The sequence below is a fragment of the Egretta garzetta genome, unplaced genomic scaffold, assembly GCF_000687185.1.
Source record: "Egretta garzetta isolate BGI_Z169 unplaced genomic scaffold, ASM68718v1 scaffold68, whole genome shotgun sequence".
In the NCBI taxonomy this organism is placed as follows: Eukaryota; Metazoa; Chordata; class Aves; order Pelecaniformes; family Ardeidae; genus Egretta; species Egretta garzetta.
The window spans coordinates 2,909,363-2,928,148 of record NW_009260774.1 but is presented as its reverse complement, the minus strand read 5'-3'; the positions used below and the strand labels follow the sequence as shown (position 1 = coordinate 2,928,148).

At 35.9% G+C, this 18,786-nt stretch overlaps 1 protein-coding gene across 1 annotated transcript in view; it reads left to right on the top strand.

Annotated features, from left to right (window-relative positions):
- Positions 1-14,272, top strand: part of CAPS2 (calcyphosine 2) — a 28,037-nt gene extending 13,765 nt beyond the window's left edge. The window contains exons 8-17 of the mRNA XM_009646273.2: positions 2,298-2,417; positions 3,550-3,624; positions 4,527-4,622; positions 4,732-4,825; positions 6,127-6,242; positions 9,228-9,304; positions 10,881-11,035; positions 11,550-11,669; positions 12,741-12,837; positions 14,097-14,272. Coding sequence (XP_009644568.2) covers positions 2,298-2,417; positions 3,550-3,624; positions 4,527-4,622; positions 4,732-4,825; positions 6,127-6,242; positions 9,228-9,304; positions 10,881-11,035; positions 11,550-11,669; positions 12,741-12,837; positions 14,097-14,272 — 1,126 coding nt within the window. The remainder of the gene's footprint in view (positions 1-2,297; positions 2,418-3,549; positions 3,625-4,526; positions 4,623-4,731; positions 4,826-6,126; positions 6,243-9,227; positions 9,305-10,880; positions 11,036-11,549; positions 11,670-12,740; positions 12,838-14,096) is intronic.
- The last annotated feature ends 4,514 nt before the right edge of the window (positions 14,273-18,786 follow it).

The following is an 18,786-nucleotide window of genomic DNA, read 5'->3' as shown; positions in this document are numbered from 1 at the left end:
GAATGTGAGGCTTTTCTTGCCTAGAGGGTGTTTTGATCATCTCGTTCCACTTATGTATTGTTATTATTTGCAAAAATTCCTTAAATTAAAAGTATTTTTAATTTAAATTAAAAGATTGGTTTCAAGTGCTATGTGTAAGATCAATTTTTTTCTGAGAATAATTTTTAATTTTATACTTGAACCTAATTTAAGAGCTTTACAATAGCATTAGTTCTCAGAAATAACCGTCTTGCACCTCAGCAAAATATATGGATGCCTGCTGTTACAAATTACACTTCTTCAGTAATTACTTTCTTTTCTAAGGATCTTGGTTTTATTGATATTCCTTTATTAATACTGACACAACATCCCTCTGGAGTAAAGGAGTATTATACCAATGTTGGGCAGGTGGGAAAAAAAGGCACAATGATGAATCAAGTTGATCAAGGTTGTACAGGAAGGTTCTCCTAACTTCATTGCTATCCCTTTAGCGCTGAGAAGGCATTGCTTCTATGTAAAAAGATCCCTTGATATGTTAAGTGGAAAAAAAAGTAACTTATAGGTAAAGATGAATGTGGTAAAACCATCTTCCCTTATCATTATTCCCATAAATTTGTTCTCATTTTTAAGCATGCTTTAATAATTCAGGGCTTTATCCAAGTTGTCTCGTTATGGCAATATAGGATGCTGCAAGCTAGTTTAATATAGTTTCATGCTACCTTACACTTGCTAAAAATTATCTGTGGGTAGTTCTACAGTGTGTTACGTTCTGTGCTTAATTTACAATCTCTGTAGTCATCTGAACTGATATTACAGCCCATCAGATCTTAAGACTTTGAGGTTGAAATGTTGCACTTCACCATTTTATGTTTTCTTGGTTTCCGTTCCAGCTGCAGTTTAAATGACCTATATTGTTTGAAAGTCTATTAATGCTTTTACACTATTTAAAAGCTGAGATATCAAGAAAGTTGCATGAATGAAACAAGATTGTACTGAAACACAATGTTAAATGCCAAGTATCATTGTAGCAGGATTAAAAATATGAAAGTGCTCAGTGCAGAAATTCCCAATTTTGAAAGAAACATTTGTCCCATGTCATACCTCTACAAAGATGTAGGAAAGCAGATGATTACAGAGTTTATCTTACAAATGCGCTGGTTGTGTTGAAGCGTTTCAATCCTACTGATGTTGGATTAAACATACAGGGTTGTGCATCTTGGATCATGGTTGTTCATTCTGTGCTTAACCTCCTTCAGCTGCTTTGCCTTATTTTTTCCATGTATTCCTTCTCCTGCACTGAACCCTTCTGTTGACAATGTCAAAACAATATTCAGTAGTGCTGCAGCTGCATCAGGATGAACTTTTAATTTAAAAAATCTCTCTGTTTATGTTCCAAATATAACTGTGCCAGTACTGCCAAACAAATTGGTATCAGAGAGCAGGATGTTAATCGGGGAAGATTAGTTCAAAACTGTTGCATGAAAAAAAATCTATTAAAGGAAACACAAAGATGTTTGGATTATCTTTTTTTTTTTTTTTTTTAGTAGAGCCAGTCTTGCAGTTAAATGATTAACTGTTAAGTGTTTTAATAATTAATTAAGTGATTAAGTGTTAACTGATGTGTGCAAAGATGGATCTGCATAGATCAGAGTGAACTTATAAAACTATACTAGCTGTGCAAAAATATTTTTTCCTTCTGATTATGAACCATTTCAATAACGTAAAAAGAATTTTTTGAAAGGGTCTCTTCTTTTGTTTACTTGTTAAACTGATAGAGAGAAAATCAAAATGTTCAGAAACCAGCTCATTTAGTTCTTGTCTGCTTGATGGGACTTTTGAGATCCAATGGGCTGTGTAGTCAGTGCTTTGGGAGAGAAAGTGCCGGTGTTTTCATTGGATCATGTCACTGGCCAGTACTAGTAACTGCTGTCGCTGACTTTGGAGGGAGCCATGGATAAAGCATATCACTGATGGAATATTTACAGAAATAGTGGAAATGAGAAAAAAAACCCTTTGTAATCCTATGATTTATTTTATATATGCATATATAAAATATTCTTTAAATAATATGTATGTACATGTAAAATTACCACATAGTAGTGCACTGCCAGAACATTATTGCATGTATCGATTAATTGACTTGAGAATTTTTAAAAACAAAAAAATAAGCCCACAGATTTATGCAAGCTTAATGGATAACTCCAAGATTTTATTGCTGTCTTATTCTTGGGTGGTTTGTTTCTTGAGTAAGAATATGTAAGATCTGAAATTCAAACTTACTAATATTCAGAGGGCTTCTCCCTGCTCTTTCTGGTCAGAGCTGTTATAAGTGACCCGGAGCAATCTACACGTGATGATGTTTACAAGGAAACTTATGGACTTCTGGGACTTGGGGCAGCACCAATGCGTTTTAGAAAAAGAACGTTGCATGAAACAAAGTAAGTTTTCTCTAGTGGTCTTTTTTTTTTTTTAATAGAAATACATTTTCTGCTGTATTTTTTTATTATTTTGGGCTCTGCAAAGTCTGTTTGCCTTTCCAGGTGTTTTATTTCTGGCTTGGATCCACCAGCTTCATGGGAGGCCTTTTTTATAGCCTCCCCATGCTTATAATTGCTTAGTGGGACCTTTTTATGTGGATTCTCTGTGTATAGTGATTGATTCATAGAATTTATAAAACCTGGGAGAACATTCTTAAGCTTATATTGATATTGTTCATCACAGGATTTTGCCAGCCTTCTCTGAGCTATTGAATGCTTGCAATCTTGTCATATCCTTTTAGAGATTCCTATCCTGCGGTGCATAAAACTGCATAAATATGTGTCCGTAAATGCTAATGTAGATCTTCACAATATAACCGTACTTTTCTATCATGTTTTTATTTCTGCTGCAATAATTAACCGTATTGGCATTTAGGTGTCATTCCTGGCCTCTGAGCATTGAAATAGTAACTCCAAAGGCTTAAGGAAAAAAAGAAAAACTGAGAAAACATTGTGATTGATAAGATTAAATGAATCTGCAGGTCTGAGTTTTGTTCTGTTAATCTTTCTCAATATGCAGGCAAACATCTCCGCTTTGCTCATTTTAACATCCTGCTCAACAAATGTCATCTTTGTATTCTTAAAAAAAAAAATGAGGGCAACAAAACCAGTCTTAGTCTCTTACACCCATCACATGGACAAATCTCCATTTCTGGAACTAGTAATGGCCAATATAAAATACCTAGTTGGGTAAAGAATCCCCAACCTGGGTATTTTTTGCAAGAAAACTCATTGATTGATGGACGTATGGTGAATGGTAGAGGTTTATTTCTTGATATAAATGTATGTAAAGGAAATATCCCATTCATATCTGTACCTTCTGTGAATGTACTCTCATATTATATAATTACAGAACACCCTCCACATTACAACTCTGAGTTGCTTTCTAATTCAACTACAAGGGATCATCTCCTCAGCCAGTTGCCAAGGATACTGTATTTCACATTTTTTGCTGTTTTGAAACAGTTGATTTTTATGTAACGTTTCTCTGTGAGCATATAGGTATCGTTAACATGCTGCATTATTTTTACAGAATAAGGACCAAATCAGGATTAACTGAAAACATGCTCTCTAACAAATTACGCTTTGATAGTAGGATTATATCAAGGTAATCACAAATTTTGTCAAGCTTTTCAGTTCTATGAAGTTATGAATTATGATCTTTACCCTCTTGAAATAATTAATTGCACTGAACCTTTCTGTTCCCTATGTTTAGAAGAAAGTATGTGTTGTGTGGCTATATATATGCATACATGTATAATACAAATTTTGACATGGCTGATGGATAAGGACTTTACAGTCCCATTGTACAGCGTTAAGATGCATAAGTAATATTACGTTGCATCATACCCGTAGCTCTGTGCAGGACAACTAGCACAGGGGCTGTGTAAAATAGGGCTCTTAGCCGTTGTACCTCAGTTGATTAAAATTTATTTTAGCCTTGTCTCAATATGTGGCAACCACTGTGGATGGAGAGGATGGCTTTGTGTCTTGTTTGTAGCTCCTTACGTATTAAACTTGCAGGTTTAGGGCATCTTTGAAACTGATCTGAACTGAGTAGCTGTGACATAAATGTATTCTTCAGCTCTGAAAGTGTCGCTTTTCTGAAGCAGTGAGCTGTATAGTTGTTAGACGTAGCTGACGATCCAGCCACATAGCTTCATATACCATAGCTTCATATAGCATAATGAATACAACAGTCCTGGTGTAAGTGATCCTTTAGTTAATGAGTGAAAATTACATTGGTATACTAAAACATGAAGCCTTGAAAGGTGTTCTTTAACACGTGGAGAATGGAATATTGCATTAAAATGTGTCCAAATCCAGAAGTTGTATTCCATGGTAGTTTAGAGGAAATAGTCGGATGCCTCTTTCAAACAAAAAGATTGTACAATATGCGACATTGGAAATAAAATGCATATTCCAAAATAGAAATTTTATTTATGTTTGGGTTGAATTGGATTTATATAGATGCAAAACCATAAAGGTGCTTTTCAATTTTCCTTCTAGAAATGGTCGCGATGCTTGCAGAGAGTTGATTGGATTTTTTTTTGCATGTGACAAATCCCTTACTGTGTATGAATTTCGACAGTTTGGAAAAAATAGGTAGGATAAATTACTTTTTTAAAAAAGGTTTTAGAAAACATCTTCCACTCTATCTAAGAAACTTAAATAAATTTAATTGTTTTAATATCAGTTTTTAATTATTTCACAGAACAAATGCTTTGCCTTTCATTCAGAAGGGAGTTTATCAACATCAACGTGGACAAAAGAAGGGAAAAGCTTATGATCTTAGTGACTTCTATATTGTAAGTATTCTTCTGTGGAATCTAAGTCAATTTTGATGGTGATTTGGAAGTAATATTTAGATATTCGAATTGAAAATTGTCATCTAGCTTTCAGAGAAGACCAAAAGTCTTTCCCATCAGTAACGTTTTTGAATTAAAGATTTTCATGACTCTGGATTAAGTTGCTGTCCCACAAAGTTGTAGAGATACCATTTGTGGCTTCAGATTATGCTGTAGTTTGAAATTTTCCCACTAGAGGGCACAAGACTGCAGATAGTGGAGACCTTTCTGTAGGCAAAATGAACAAATTGGAAGTAGACCCAAGTATTTGTTAAAAAATAATAGTCTTTACAAGGTCTGCTGGCATTTATGACACGAGGCAATGATTAAATATTTTTTTCAAATATGAGGAAATTTCAGGTTAATTGGTTTTAACCTAAAGTTTGAAAACGTTTACCACCAGCTGTGTAGAGAGAGCTTTTGAAACAATGGTAAACTTAATCTACCAGTTAATCTGATGACTGACTACAAATCATATTGCATCTTCTGTACTTTTGTACTTGGTTAAATGTTCCTGGTTTATAAATACTTTAGCAATTTTTAAAATACAGTGTTTTCACTGAGTTCTTCACATCCTCCCACAAATCTTAAGTTTAGAGCAAAAACTGTATTCGAATGAAGTATTGAAAGTGAAAGAGGACAATGTTAATTTTTAGACTCTTTTGTCTAATCACCTGCCTAATCCTAACTCTTTACATGTGGCTACAATATAAGAGTTTCCAAGATGAAATAGATTACTTTCTTTATGGTATGGAGGGATGATTTGAACTTTGGGAAGGCTACTTTTTAGTTGTTTGTTTATCTCAAGTATGATTTTAGGTTATTGAAAATAACTGTGGAGAGTTTCTTCTAGCCTGAGAGAACTTTGCTCTCATGGAATCAGTGCAGCACAATGTGACTCTCTTCTGTGGTCGAGTGAGTTTTGGATCCCATAAGGATGAAGGGAGAAGAAAAATTGAAAAGTAAAGCCTGGCTGAGGGAACAACAATCTCTAGTCTCATGTTTCTCAGCTGTAGATTAGGCAACAGTAGGCCCTCTTACTAGACAAACCTCTATGTAGAGGATAATGTGTCATCTTAGAGCCTGCAGCTGTATTTATTTAGTACTAGAAAGGCTCTGTTAAGAAGGTTAACTGACCTTAGCTACACCGTTTCATCATTTCATACCAAGGCTTTTAACAATCCTACTTCCTGAAAGTCTTGCAGAACATATTTTATGAAATACACGACCTATTTGTAAATCATTGTATGCTTTACCAACAGGGAGCTAATCTAACTTTCCGAAGTGTTGATCATAACCTTCCAGAAAGTGTTAAGCAGAGCTCAGTTCTCACCCTTCGTGTCATAAGTATTGATGAAGCAGCTATGGATTTTCTAAAGTAAGTGCAGCTGTTTTTCAAATTACCTTTCTTTCCTTAATCAAAAAATATTTTTTAATAAGAGCTTCTAACATCTTATTACTTATACTGCTAAAAAAATAATCTGTATTTAGGCTGGTTAGGAGAAATTAGTAATAGATGTTAGTGGATGTTATGTAATTCAGTAACTTTCTAGAATGATAAGAGGTAATTTTAAAATACAAATTAATTAAATTATGAAACCGTCCTATTTGCTTTGTTTGAAGTCAGATGTTTTTATACACAAATCATACTGAAACTTTTCTTCTGTAATGAACTAAAATACTGCATTTGGGGAAAATTTTTTTTTTGTGATCAACATTATTATTGGATCTTTTATGAAGCTTGTGTTAAAAGCTTGTATCAATCATGATAATGCAAGTGTTTGAATACAGGCAGGGGAAGAGTTGGAGGTTTCTTTCTCTGTTTTTTTTTCTTCTTAATTTTCTTTTTCCTTCCTTTTCCTATCCCTTCATTCTTCCTTCTTCCAGGTATTGCCACATGTTGAAGATTTCAGGAACTGGGACAGGATTTCTTCACTTATTCTTTCAAAATAGGCATTAATAAATTTTGTTGTTCCATAGTCTGAAACAATGGGAAATTCTTAGAACTTTTTCAAGTGATTAGATGAATGGTTAACCTTTGGGTATGAGTTATTTTTCAAGGTAGTATTCTCATCTGAATATCTATGGAGAATTAAACTGTCTAGGGACTGAAGCATATTTTTCTGGGGTTTCTGGCTTTTATTGTGAGTATACTGGTTCGTAGCACAAGTAAATTCTTGGTATAAAATTTACTGCACTGCTGTGTTGCCTGAATATGGAAGTTACTTAACAGTACTGGAAATACAGTCAAAGTTTGAGTATGCAAACTTTAGTGAGGAGTGTTAGCCGATAGCAGATGTTACAAGGTACAAATTTTCATAAAATCATGGAATCATAGAAGGGGACCACAGGAGCATCTCTAGTCCAAGCCCCCTGCTCAGAGCAGGGTTTACTACAGCAGGTTGCTCAGGGCTGCATCCAACTGCATTTTTTAGTATCTCCAAGGATGGAGGCTCTGGAGCCTCTATGGGCAACCTATTCCAGTGTTCAGTCACCCTCACAGTAAAAGTGTTCCCTGATGTTCAGAGGGAACCTCCTGTGTTTCAGTTTGTGCCCATTACCTCTGGTCCTGTCACTGGGCTGCACCGAGCAGAGCCTGTCTCAATCTTATTTACACCCCCTCATCAGATATTTATACACACTCATAAGATCCCCCGAGCCTTCTCTTCTCCAGGCTAAACAGTCCCAGCTCTACCGGCCTCTCCTCGTATATCAGATGGTTCAATCCCTTCTTGACGAGAAACAGCAATAACAGAATCTCAATTAAATACATTCACTGTCTGAAGACTACTTTTGTTAGAACAACTTAACTGAATTTAATTTTTCTTTCTGCAAGTGTTTAGACACATGGAGCTTGTTCTCAGTTATGGTAATACTCACTTCAAGGTCCCTTTACACTGAAGGCTTTGCAAAGGAGCCATAGTGAGCTAACAGTACATAAACCAGTAAATTCAAATGTAATTTGTTAAAGCAATGTATAGTTGTAGGATGCTTAGTGCTAATTGTTCCCTCTCTGCAAGGTTTCCATGAAATAAAAAACAATATAGTTTAATTTCATATAGTTTATGTAAGACATTTTACATCTCAGAAGCCTATCATTCTGGTAAACAGCTTTTTCCTTCATTTGTTGCTAATCTTATACCTGAAAAATTTGGAGTTGATCCAATGCTATCTCCGAAGGCTCCAGAATGAAGACCGGCTCACTGGTTTATAATTTTGGATTTTCTGCTACCTGTGGTGGAACAGATTGTTTCTTTTTTATACTCTCTCTGTGCTCATTCCATTAGTGACTAAATTTCAGATTGTGAAGTCTGTCTTTTCCTTCTGAATAGGGGTGTTATTGAACTCTGTGTTCTCTGGTGCATAACTCTTGAATTGAGTCCTCTTACCCCCATTACTGTAGTCACAGAAAATCCTGCTTGGGTACAGTCCAAAAGGTCTAGTGCGGGTTTTCAGGAGCAGTTATGCCCTGCTGTCACAAGCCATGGAGCTTTTGTGTTTTACACGCGCTTTAGAAAGAGTATGCTGTCCTCTGTAGGTGATTGTTGGCTTTCCAGTTCAGGTGGTTTGATATAGACAGGGACTTCATCATGGGAGGTACCCAAAGTGGAGATGAAAAGTCTTAATAGACCACAGAGAGGTAGGTCTTTGGCCTCAGAAAGCAGGAGGAGGAGTGCTCCATGGCATAGCACTGGTGAGCAAGGAGCTCAAAGTTGACAGTAGTGCTTTTGCATTTGCCTTCCTATGCTGATTAAAATAATTATTGGACTTCTTTTTTTTTCTTCCAATAGGTTCTTCCACAGTATTTTTTTTTTTTTATCAACTTCTATGATAATATCTGATGGGGGTGTCTGGGAAGCCCTTCTCAGAAGGGAATCACTTGCCAGACAAAACACAAAATTTAGCCATAATTCCTAGATCATACCTAAGATATGCTGACCCAGATTTTAGTCTACACCCTTGCATTTCTCTTCTAAAGAGAGATTTGTAGCTACTCCATGTTGTTTTCCTATTAGCAACTAAATGAAGTTGCTTCAAGAAACTCTTCCAGTGGCCTGAGCTGAAGATTAGGACAGTCTTGAAATCAATTTCTGGAGATTTTATGCATAGGAAGAATTATCCATGATTAATGAATTAGTAGAGGAGCTGCTAATGGAATATTGTCAGAGGAATTTCTGCATATCTGCAGCTGTTCAGGAAAGACTTTTGTGTGTCCATCTCAAACTCAAGCAATTGGATACTATGCTTATAAGGGTAATAGAAGAATTAAATATAAAGTTCAGTATGTTTTTCTACAGCTGTTTTGAATTCATTGTAATATTACATGTAATCTCACCAATCAGATTAATTTTGATTATTTTAGAGCATCTTCTATGGCATTCGAGGAAGAGCTTTCCAAGCAAGTGGTTGATAACAGCAAAGTTTTCAAGAAGATTCAAGGTTTGTGTCACTAGAAACTACTTAATTTTAATTTTTGTCTCTATCTTTACAGCTCAACATGAAGAGCAATAGTAATATTGTAAATGAAATTAAACACAAATTAGATATTTATCAGAATATTATTAGAATCTGATACCAGAATAAATCGATCATAAGAATAGTTCCTCCTCTCTCTTTCTTTAGATAAACAATCTGGCTAAAGATCGTGGAGAGAGTACAGAATAATTGTGAATGCAATCAATAAAATGTTAATCTCTGTGTTGACATAATCTCTGAAAACGTGCTGAAGCGTAACACTGATCCTGTGTTAAACTGGCATTAAATTAAAAAACTTACTGGCAAAATGTACCAACACAATCTCGTTTCTACAGTTAATGTGCTAGATCCTTTGCACCATTATTTCTATACATTGACAAGTTCGTTTTTGATAGTCTTTTAATATTGTGCTTATTAAAATATGTGAGTAAAATTGAGTAGTATATTCTGGAATATGTAATTAAATTTTACCAGGTTCCTACCTACAGTCTTTAGGACAAAGGCATAGCTTTGTATTTAAAATTATGGAAAGATGTTTATGCAGTTCTGTGCATTATCTTTGTAACCTGTGGTCAGCAAAAAAATGTTGAACTGAACAGCTTCCAGCTCATAGAATCTCCACTATTGACTGCCATTAGTTAAACCTGTTTTAAGTAGGCATTCTTTGGTCACCAAAATCTGCTTGGACATTTACGTTTATAAAAATTGCTGGAATAATAAGTTAGGCATATTTTTTAATCTTCTAGTTATTCCACACAAATTGATTTCTCAATTGTCTGACCACATCGAAGGTTTGCTGATGTGGCTTGGAAGAAGGTTATGTGTATATACTTCAAGACATCTTTTAACTTATGTCTGAATTTGAACTTTACTGGAAAAAACTTTCTTCTTTTACTCTCCCCCCTATTTTGCTTTATAATTGTAGATACAAGTAATCTGAAGATATGATAATAGGAGATGACTTGTTAACAGAGTCTGCTGAGAAACTCAGATATCCCTAAAGTAAACCTGCTACCTAGAGATTTTTATTAGGATGTCATTTTTACCAGTTCTCTCCATATAATTTTGGAACAATTTTGCAGAACTACTTATATTCTTGTTTTCACATGTATTTAACATGTTTGTACAATGAAGGAGCAACTTTGTGTCCCGTAATGGAATGCTTTTATTACCAAGGTAGTGTTCCTAAATTGCTTTTTATGTTGGACCACGGTATGTAAACATTTCTAGCAGAAGTAAGCAGTTTTATAATCTGAGCACATAAAGGGTGATATCCATTCATCCTTTCCTTCTGTGGTCTCTTTAAAAGTTTTGTTAGATGTTGGCTGCTGCTTTATGTGATTTCTACTCAAATGTGAAGTAACTGATAGCTTCATTTTCAATTGACATTCTCTCATCAAAGATCAGGGAGCCTGGATGCATGTATGTGCCATTTTAACCAGCATTATCATAAGTAGTTGCAGTTTACTTTTATATCAGCTCCATAGAATGTGGCCAACTTCAGGTACACATCATGTCCTTTATTTCTCTAAATCCTCAGGTATACTCAGAGAGACACTAAGTAAAAGAGGAGTTCGGGTTATAACAGGTTTAGGAAAATATTTCCGACACGTAGACAAGAACAGAAATGGTTTTCTCTCTCAGGCAGACTTTAAAGAAGCTCTAAAAGTATTCCATTTGGAAATACCTGAAGGGGTAAGTCTAGATGAAACTGTTATCATGGGTATTATCTTACTTTAATTTATGGAATCACTTCCTTTCTTTGCATAAATCTATAGTTTAATAGCTATTTCTTGCAAGTTTTTTTTTCTCTTGTTATATAGTGGCATTTCTGCACTCAGTGAAATTCTTAAAAAAAAAATTAATTAAAAATGTGCAATCTTTTTACATCATGAAGAAGCAAGTGGGATTGTGATGCATTTTTTTCTTTTCTGGCCTTTTAAAGTTAATTTATATGATGCTAATTACTTAACTTTTTTCTTGGTTTTATATATTATGTTTTAAAACCAGCCCACAGCTATCAAAACTGCAAATAATGTTAATTATGGTCATCAGTGACTGATGATGACTTGCATTATTTTGGCAGATCTTCGAGTCAATTTTGATTTGGAAGTTGTCTTTTTGTAAGAATACTGTAATTTCCTATGACAGCAATTGTGTCATTCTAGGACATAGTGAAGAACTTTGGCAAGATATTTTTAAATTGCAGGACTTTGAATCTTTATGGCTTATTCTTGATGACAGCAAGAGTGATAAGGTCGACTATGGAGAATTTACTCGTGCTGTATTTGGAGAAATGAATGAATATCGGAAAGGATTTGTAAGAAAAGTAAGTTTTGTTACAGATATTCTAGGTGTAGATATTTTGCAGTCTAACTTTGAAGTTGGTCATTTGTCATGTTCTGGTTGTTGGGGTTTTTTTGTGGAGGTGATGGCGGGTTTTTTGTTGCTTTTCTTGACTTGTGCATCTGGTAATTGACTTTTTAAACTTTCAGATCAGTTTATTAAAATAAGCATAAATTAGAAGATTGCATGCTGTTCCATTGTTGAATTAGTTCATTTTGAACTCTAGAATTAATTCCTTTATTATTTTGAGTTTATGCATATGCGTGCTATTCTTACCATTCAGTCCAGTGTATAAAGCATCTGGCAGCCTGAAACTCTCTCTTCCAGAAGTCTATTTCCTTCTTTTGGCAGATCACTGTATCTGTGTGGAGATTTTTTTCCCTCAGTGTCTGAAATAGAGGCAATAATACTTGCCTCCGTTGAGACCTACAATTAGAGTTGTTATATTTGTGAGACTTCCTATATTTGAAATGCCATTTGTTATATGTCTATAATGTAATGTGGAGCCGTTAGCAGTATGAAACACTGATTACAAACCAGCCAATAGAGTAGCAACTGAATAGCAAGATCAAGAAAAATGACACATACTTTCATACTTCTAATCATGCAGATCTGACTCTCTTAGCCTTATGTATCAAGCATCTGTATTTGAGTAAACTGAAATGAAAATGAAGCTGCTGTTAGCAGTGCTGAAGAGGCTATGTTGAGGCCTGCCAGAATGACGCAGGAATCTTAGTAATTGGAGGATGCAGAAGGGAAGCAGCTTAACTTCTGATTCTAAGGATGAGCTAGATATTTGAAGACAAGACAATTTTGGGGGGGGTTGGTAAAGGGACCACATTTGATCTGAAAGCTGTTGAGATAAAATAATCATGAAATTCCATAATCTAGAATAATGTTCTGGTATCTGGTGCCTTACATAAAATAGATAAATTGACATAATCCATTGCACAAGATCTAAAAATATGTGCTAGGTAGTTAAGTATATTTGATCTTTCCACTTTTTTTTTTCTTTTTCCGTATATACTTACATGATTTTTTTTTCCCTTTATAGGCTTATATGAAATTAGATTTCAACAAAACTGGGACTGTGCCTATGGTAGATATCAGAAAATGTTACTGTGCAAAGAAACATCCTCTAGTATTGGCAGGTAATTCACATGAACAAAAAAAAAATAAAATCTGTAACTACTGAAGTCATCTTGTTAGCACAGACACCAGATCCAGAAACTAGTTGCAAATACAAACTGTTTTCATATCGGCTTAGACTTGAGCTGTTAAGGAGAACTTTTTTTCCTCTGATGACCTGTAATGTGTCTATCTGGAACATGACTATAAAGAGTAATGGAGTTCATATATATAATTTTAATATGTGCTTTTTATCAAGCTGTAAATACTGCATGTATGCAGAGTAGTTCCTTTCCCTGTGTAGGGCTACATTTTAGTAGTTAGTTCTCAGCTCTGATGTGCAAGTTATCATGTATGACACAGGATATTAGTAATTTGCACTTAGGAGGATACTCTCATTTTCATATTACTGTTTTCCATCAAAATATGCAAGGTTTCTAACCGACACTGAATCTACTCAGCACTTGAAGTTCCTTATGATTAAATTATTCATTTATTTCTGGGACAGAGGAAGTGTTGGTATTGTCATTATCTTTTTAGGATTCTCAAAAATGTTTAAACTCTGCCGTTGAGAAAATAGGAAGCTAAATATTTGTATGTCAGTTTCTAGAAGAACATCTCCATGTACGAAACTACTCATTGTGAAAGTCCCCTTAGTGTCCTGACCCTTTCTGTTTTACCTGTAGAAGAGAGGATGGTTTTTGTATTGCCAGTGATTTTAATGGTAACATGAAGACGCATGGTGTTATAAGGGTGTTACACATGCAATTTTTTCCAATGCTATAATGCTTTATTTTTGCCATTTTTTTTCTCAATGCTATGAATTCATCTTGAGTATAATCTTTATTAAGTCACTAAAACACACGTCAATTGCAGAACACTTTCTGAATGCAAACTTGCGTCTTAAGGTTTTCCTAGAGCTTTGAACTTGTATTACATTAAACATATGCTTTATTACAAGACAACTTCTGAATTACCAAAATTTTAGTTTATGAATGCATTATTCAGTTTTTGAAGTCATTTGAAGAAAAAATTCTTGCTGATCTTATAGTTCATTGAAGTTCACTGTGGCTTCATACATCTGTTGGTACTTAATGCTATTAAGGTAGATGATTTCTGCAGCTGGTATTAAGTGAGCCAATGACTTCATTCTGAAATCAGAATATTGAATTTGTTCAAGAAAAAAATATTTCCAAGCTAAAATTTAAGTTTCTTGCCTGAAATATTTTAAATGCTATATATTCACTGTTCTTGAAAATGTATTTAATATATACTTTCATAGGCAAAGCTACAGAAGAAGAAATTAAATCGTCATTTCTAGAAACATTAGGAGAGTCCTGCAGCAACCCCAATGAAGTGTCCTATTCTGAGTTTGAAGATTACTATGAAGGACTAAGTATTGGAATCATGGATGATGATGATTTTGTTAATATCTTAAGGAACCCTTGGGGAATTTAGAGTGGAAGACAACAAAAATGAAGAAGAGACGTTTTCTAAACAAGGATTGAGCTAAATAAGGGAGGATTTAGTCTTGATGTGCATTACTTCATAATTAATGTCTTGAACTGATTTCAGGGACTGAAAATTTTAGATGCTTTCAGAATAATACATGGCACATTTTTTAGGATGTCTGTTGTGCTATGCTAACCACTTTTTTAATATAAATGCTGTTCATTCCTTTAGTAAAGCCTGTTCCCCATACCAAAAGGCATCATTTACTTGGTATTAGAATAAAGTGGCCTATTTTAAAATTAGAAGGAATTAGAAACTAAAATGCATGAAGGAGTACATGCAAGAGAAAATTTAGTTTATGATGCATGTGAAAAGCTTCAGATCTGACTAAGTATCAACAGTAGCTTTTCTTCAGAGTTTTTCTTCTTATAGAAGTAATATGTTTATAACATTTTTTGTCTCATTTCTTGTTTCTCATGTTGGTACTTGGCCTGAAAGAGAGCAGGTCATCCTTTTCCAATTTTGAGGATGGCTGCAGTACTGAAAGTGCAGAGATGTTCACACCAGTTAGCCTTTGAACTACTATGCGGACCGTCTTGACTGATCTCATTTTTTCATTGGGCATCGGAAGCTGAGCACTGAATCGCAAAGGTTTTAGTAAGCACACATATATTTTGTAATGCACTTCTTCCTTTCCTATATTTTGCTAAGTGGTTTTCAAAACAAATAATTTATATTTAAATATCTGGTTTCTGTGGGGTTTTTTAACTAAAACTTAGCATGAGATATCCTTTGTCAAACTGATGTGTAGCATTTCCTATCTACTCTGAAAGTGTAAAACAGAAAAGTGTAAAAAAAGCCCCACTTCTGTCACAATAAAAATTAATCCATGAATTAAAATATTCCTTGCTACTTCAAATATTCAGCCAGACATGCTTTTCAATTTAATAAATCTTGTTAATTCTGTAACATTCTTTGTGTTAAGAAATAAAAAATGTATTATTAATTTGGGGGGGGGGGGGAGAGAGATAGCCTTTGGTTTCGATATACCTGTCGCCAAAATTAACTGTCTAACTGCATTTCTTAAGCATATGCAATTAAAATATATTCGTTTTCTTTGTGCTTGTCTGCCTGGTTTTGAATTTATAGTCTGTGGCTAACAGAACCTTCCTCTGAGACAGAATTTGTGTTTCATTGAAATTTAAGGGCAGTGCTGAAATGAATGCCAAAATGAGGGACTTCGGTCCCTCTGTGGCTGACCAGTTATTCTAGATATTGCACTTTTGTGTTCTAGTAGCTTGTGCGTTGTTATCTTTTGATTGTGTGGGCTCTGTCCTCGCTTGTAACTAGGATTGCAATTTCTGCTTTAAATCCTCAAATGAGGGATTTTTGGGGGTTCTTTTGGGGCTGCAGAAGTCTGGATGTATTAGTTGACAGAGAAAGGCAAATTCTGTCAATGCTTATTCTAAGCGAGAATTCTAATGTGGCTTATGACGATTTTTTTTTACTCCCTGTTCCTGCTGGAATTTCTCTTGCTGGAAAGATTTTGTTAATTGGTGTTCTTGGAATTGGTGGTTCTGAGAAGGGCAACTTCAGCTGGTTTTCCTGGGATCTGCTTGTTAATGTGGCTGTTCAAATAACTGAAAAATGTCAAGTGGCATTTTTATTAGTTTTTCAAAAATCACCGAGATTAGACTTGTTCACTTAGGCGAGTTGTACCAATGTATAAAATGGTAGCTCAGTTTAGTAAATGTGAAAGCGATTGTGAAATGAGGTATTGACATATTTCTTTTTGCAATGCTTAATTTTTTGCGATGCTTTTAGGAAGATTATACCACGTTATCCTATGGAATGGAAAAATTAATGAAAGTGGATGTATCCTTAGTGGGCCTGCTTATCAGCAGAGGCTGTATAGGTCACATCTGCTGCAAATTAAGCGTTCTGTATTTTGCTCTTATCACTAAAATGAGGTGCTGTTATAAGAACATTATTTCCATAGCTTTGGTAGTCACGCATTATTTTTTTTTTCTTAATCTGAAGACAGATCCTTAACAGGGTAATCAACAGTAAATTCTAAAGGTCAGAAATTTCTGAAAATACAGGTAGGTACTCTGGTAATTATGTAAAACTCACTAGGTATATAATTTCTATTAACTACGAGCTCAGTTATGCATCAGTGGCTGCCTCAAAACATCAGGTATGATGCCTATGGTGAGTTTCTAATGGAGTTCACTAAAGTTGTTTTCCTTCTGCCCACTGTTCTTCATTGTTTAAACTGAAGATGGTATCAAAGAATTCAAAGCAAATTCTACCCAAGGCTGGCTCATCGTGCTTACAGATACTAGAAAAACACAGAAACTGTATTCAAACCTGGGTCTGTCGTGTCTGACTTATTTTCATTAACAGTGGTCTCAATGCCCTGATTAATTGCATTCTGATTTGCTCTGCAGCATTTTTAAAAAGCAAAGCACAGGCACACATGCAAACCGTCAGTAGCTTCACTTTGTCAGCTCATGGGAAGACAGCATCCTCGCCTGGGGTCGCTTTGCTGAGGGGAGGTTGGTTCTACTGGTTGACACCCAGAAGTTCATTTCTCTTCCATAAGAGTCACTGCCAGCTGATCTTGTGGGTCTTTGGGGCCAGAAAAAAAAAAAAAAAAGATTAAAAATGTACCTACCACTGTGTGTTTGTACAGAGGTGCTGTTTAGTTTTAAGGTTTGGGGGCGTTTGTTTGGGGTTTTTTGGTCTTGTGGGGTTTTGGGGCTTTGGTTAAGTCATTGAATTTTTGGTGGTGGGTTTTTTCAGTTTTTTTGAGCATGCTATCTCTAGATAGTAAAAGAGCCTACAACTGATTTCTTGCGTGTTGGTCTGTTAAGTCCGAAGAGAAACGAAGCAAGTTTCTGTGGCAGAAAAAGGGGAGGTGGAAAAACACGTGCTTTTTTTTCTGGGTATTATTCTAATAATGTGTCCTTCCTCTCCTTCATACTCAGCAATTTAGAGGCTGAGATAATTCTGTCCTTGCTTTCATGTTGTTAACCATCTTGTCTTTGAGAAGCTGTCAGAAGGGCTCTGTTGTAATCATGAGGCATCTCCAGTGATGAAAGAGGCAAGCAATATTGCCTTCCAGACCTATTTGGGCTATCTTTTCCCCCAGAGAACACTTCAAAATATTAACTGAGCTGGAAGGTGCTTAGGAAAGAAATGTGTTAAGATGGTACTTATGTGATGACCCTATGAAATATTTTGGTTTGTGGCTCCTATCCTTTTGTTGCACCCCTTTTTGATTGTGGGGAGCTAGAGGCTTAAAGATGATAAAGCACCCTTTAGGAAAAAGAAAAAATCTGTTTATCACAGGTTTCTTAATGTTTATTATAGCATCTGTTGTGTTTACCTGGCATTTATAGTATCTAGGTACCTGTTCTCTAGCTTTTTTTTCTCCTCACTTGTGTTATAATTTGGATGGAATTAATTGGATTTGTGCATGGAAACTTCTGTGTTTGTTGCTACCGGCAGAATTTTGTGCGTCCAGCATCCCCAGAGAAGCAGCTTCAAAATCAGAAAAGTAATAGCCATTTCTCTGTGGTTTGATTTTTTTTTTTTTTTGCAGGCTGCATTCTCATGACAGACGTTTACTATTTTAGGATCTTTTGCTGGCTGATGTATTTTTCAGCTCGTGTCTTCTGATCTTTTGCGGTTATTTCCCCTCCCAGTTTTAGGAGAAAAGAGGAACCTGAGAGACTCTGAAAAAGGAAGAAAACATGGTATTTAGAAGGTGTGCTGTCTAGGTATCTAATGAATGAGGATTCTCCCTGTAGGAACCAGATGCTGCTTTTGAACTGCCCTTTTGAGTAGTCCAAAAGAACCTCTGGCGAGCTTCTTCTTTCTGGTACTAGAAATAATCATAAAAAGACCTGAGTGGTTCTCCTCTTAGATGGCCGGGGTCAGCATGCGAGGAGGTCTATCCACGTGGTTGGCAGAGGCAGTGGTGCCTGCTTCGATCCCCATGCCCATGTCTGCCTGCCTCCCTGCTGGGCTCTTTGATGGCCTCAAGTTGCACCAGGGCAGGCTTAGGTTGGACATTAGGAAAACTTTTTCACCGAAAGGTTTGTCAAGCATTGGAACGGCCTGCCCAGGGAAGTGGTCAAGTCCCCATCCCTGGAGGTATTTAAAAGACGAGTAGACGAGGTGCTTAGGGACGTGGTTTAGTGGGAATGGCAGTGTTAGGTTAGTGGTTGGACTTGATGATCTTAAAGGTCTTTTCCAACCTAAATGATTCTATGATTCTATGATGACTGCTGCAACAGAGCAGCCCTGCTGAGAGGGACTTGGGGGTACTGATGGATGAAAAGCTGGACATGAGCTGGCAATGTGCGCTGGCAGCCCAGAAGGCCAACCGTACTCTGGGCTGCATCGGGAGACGCATGGCCAGCAGGTCGAGGGAGGTGATTCTGCCCCTCTACTCTGCTCTGGTGAGGCCTCACCTGGAGTACTGCGTCCAGCTCTGGAGCCCTCAGCACAAG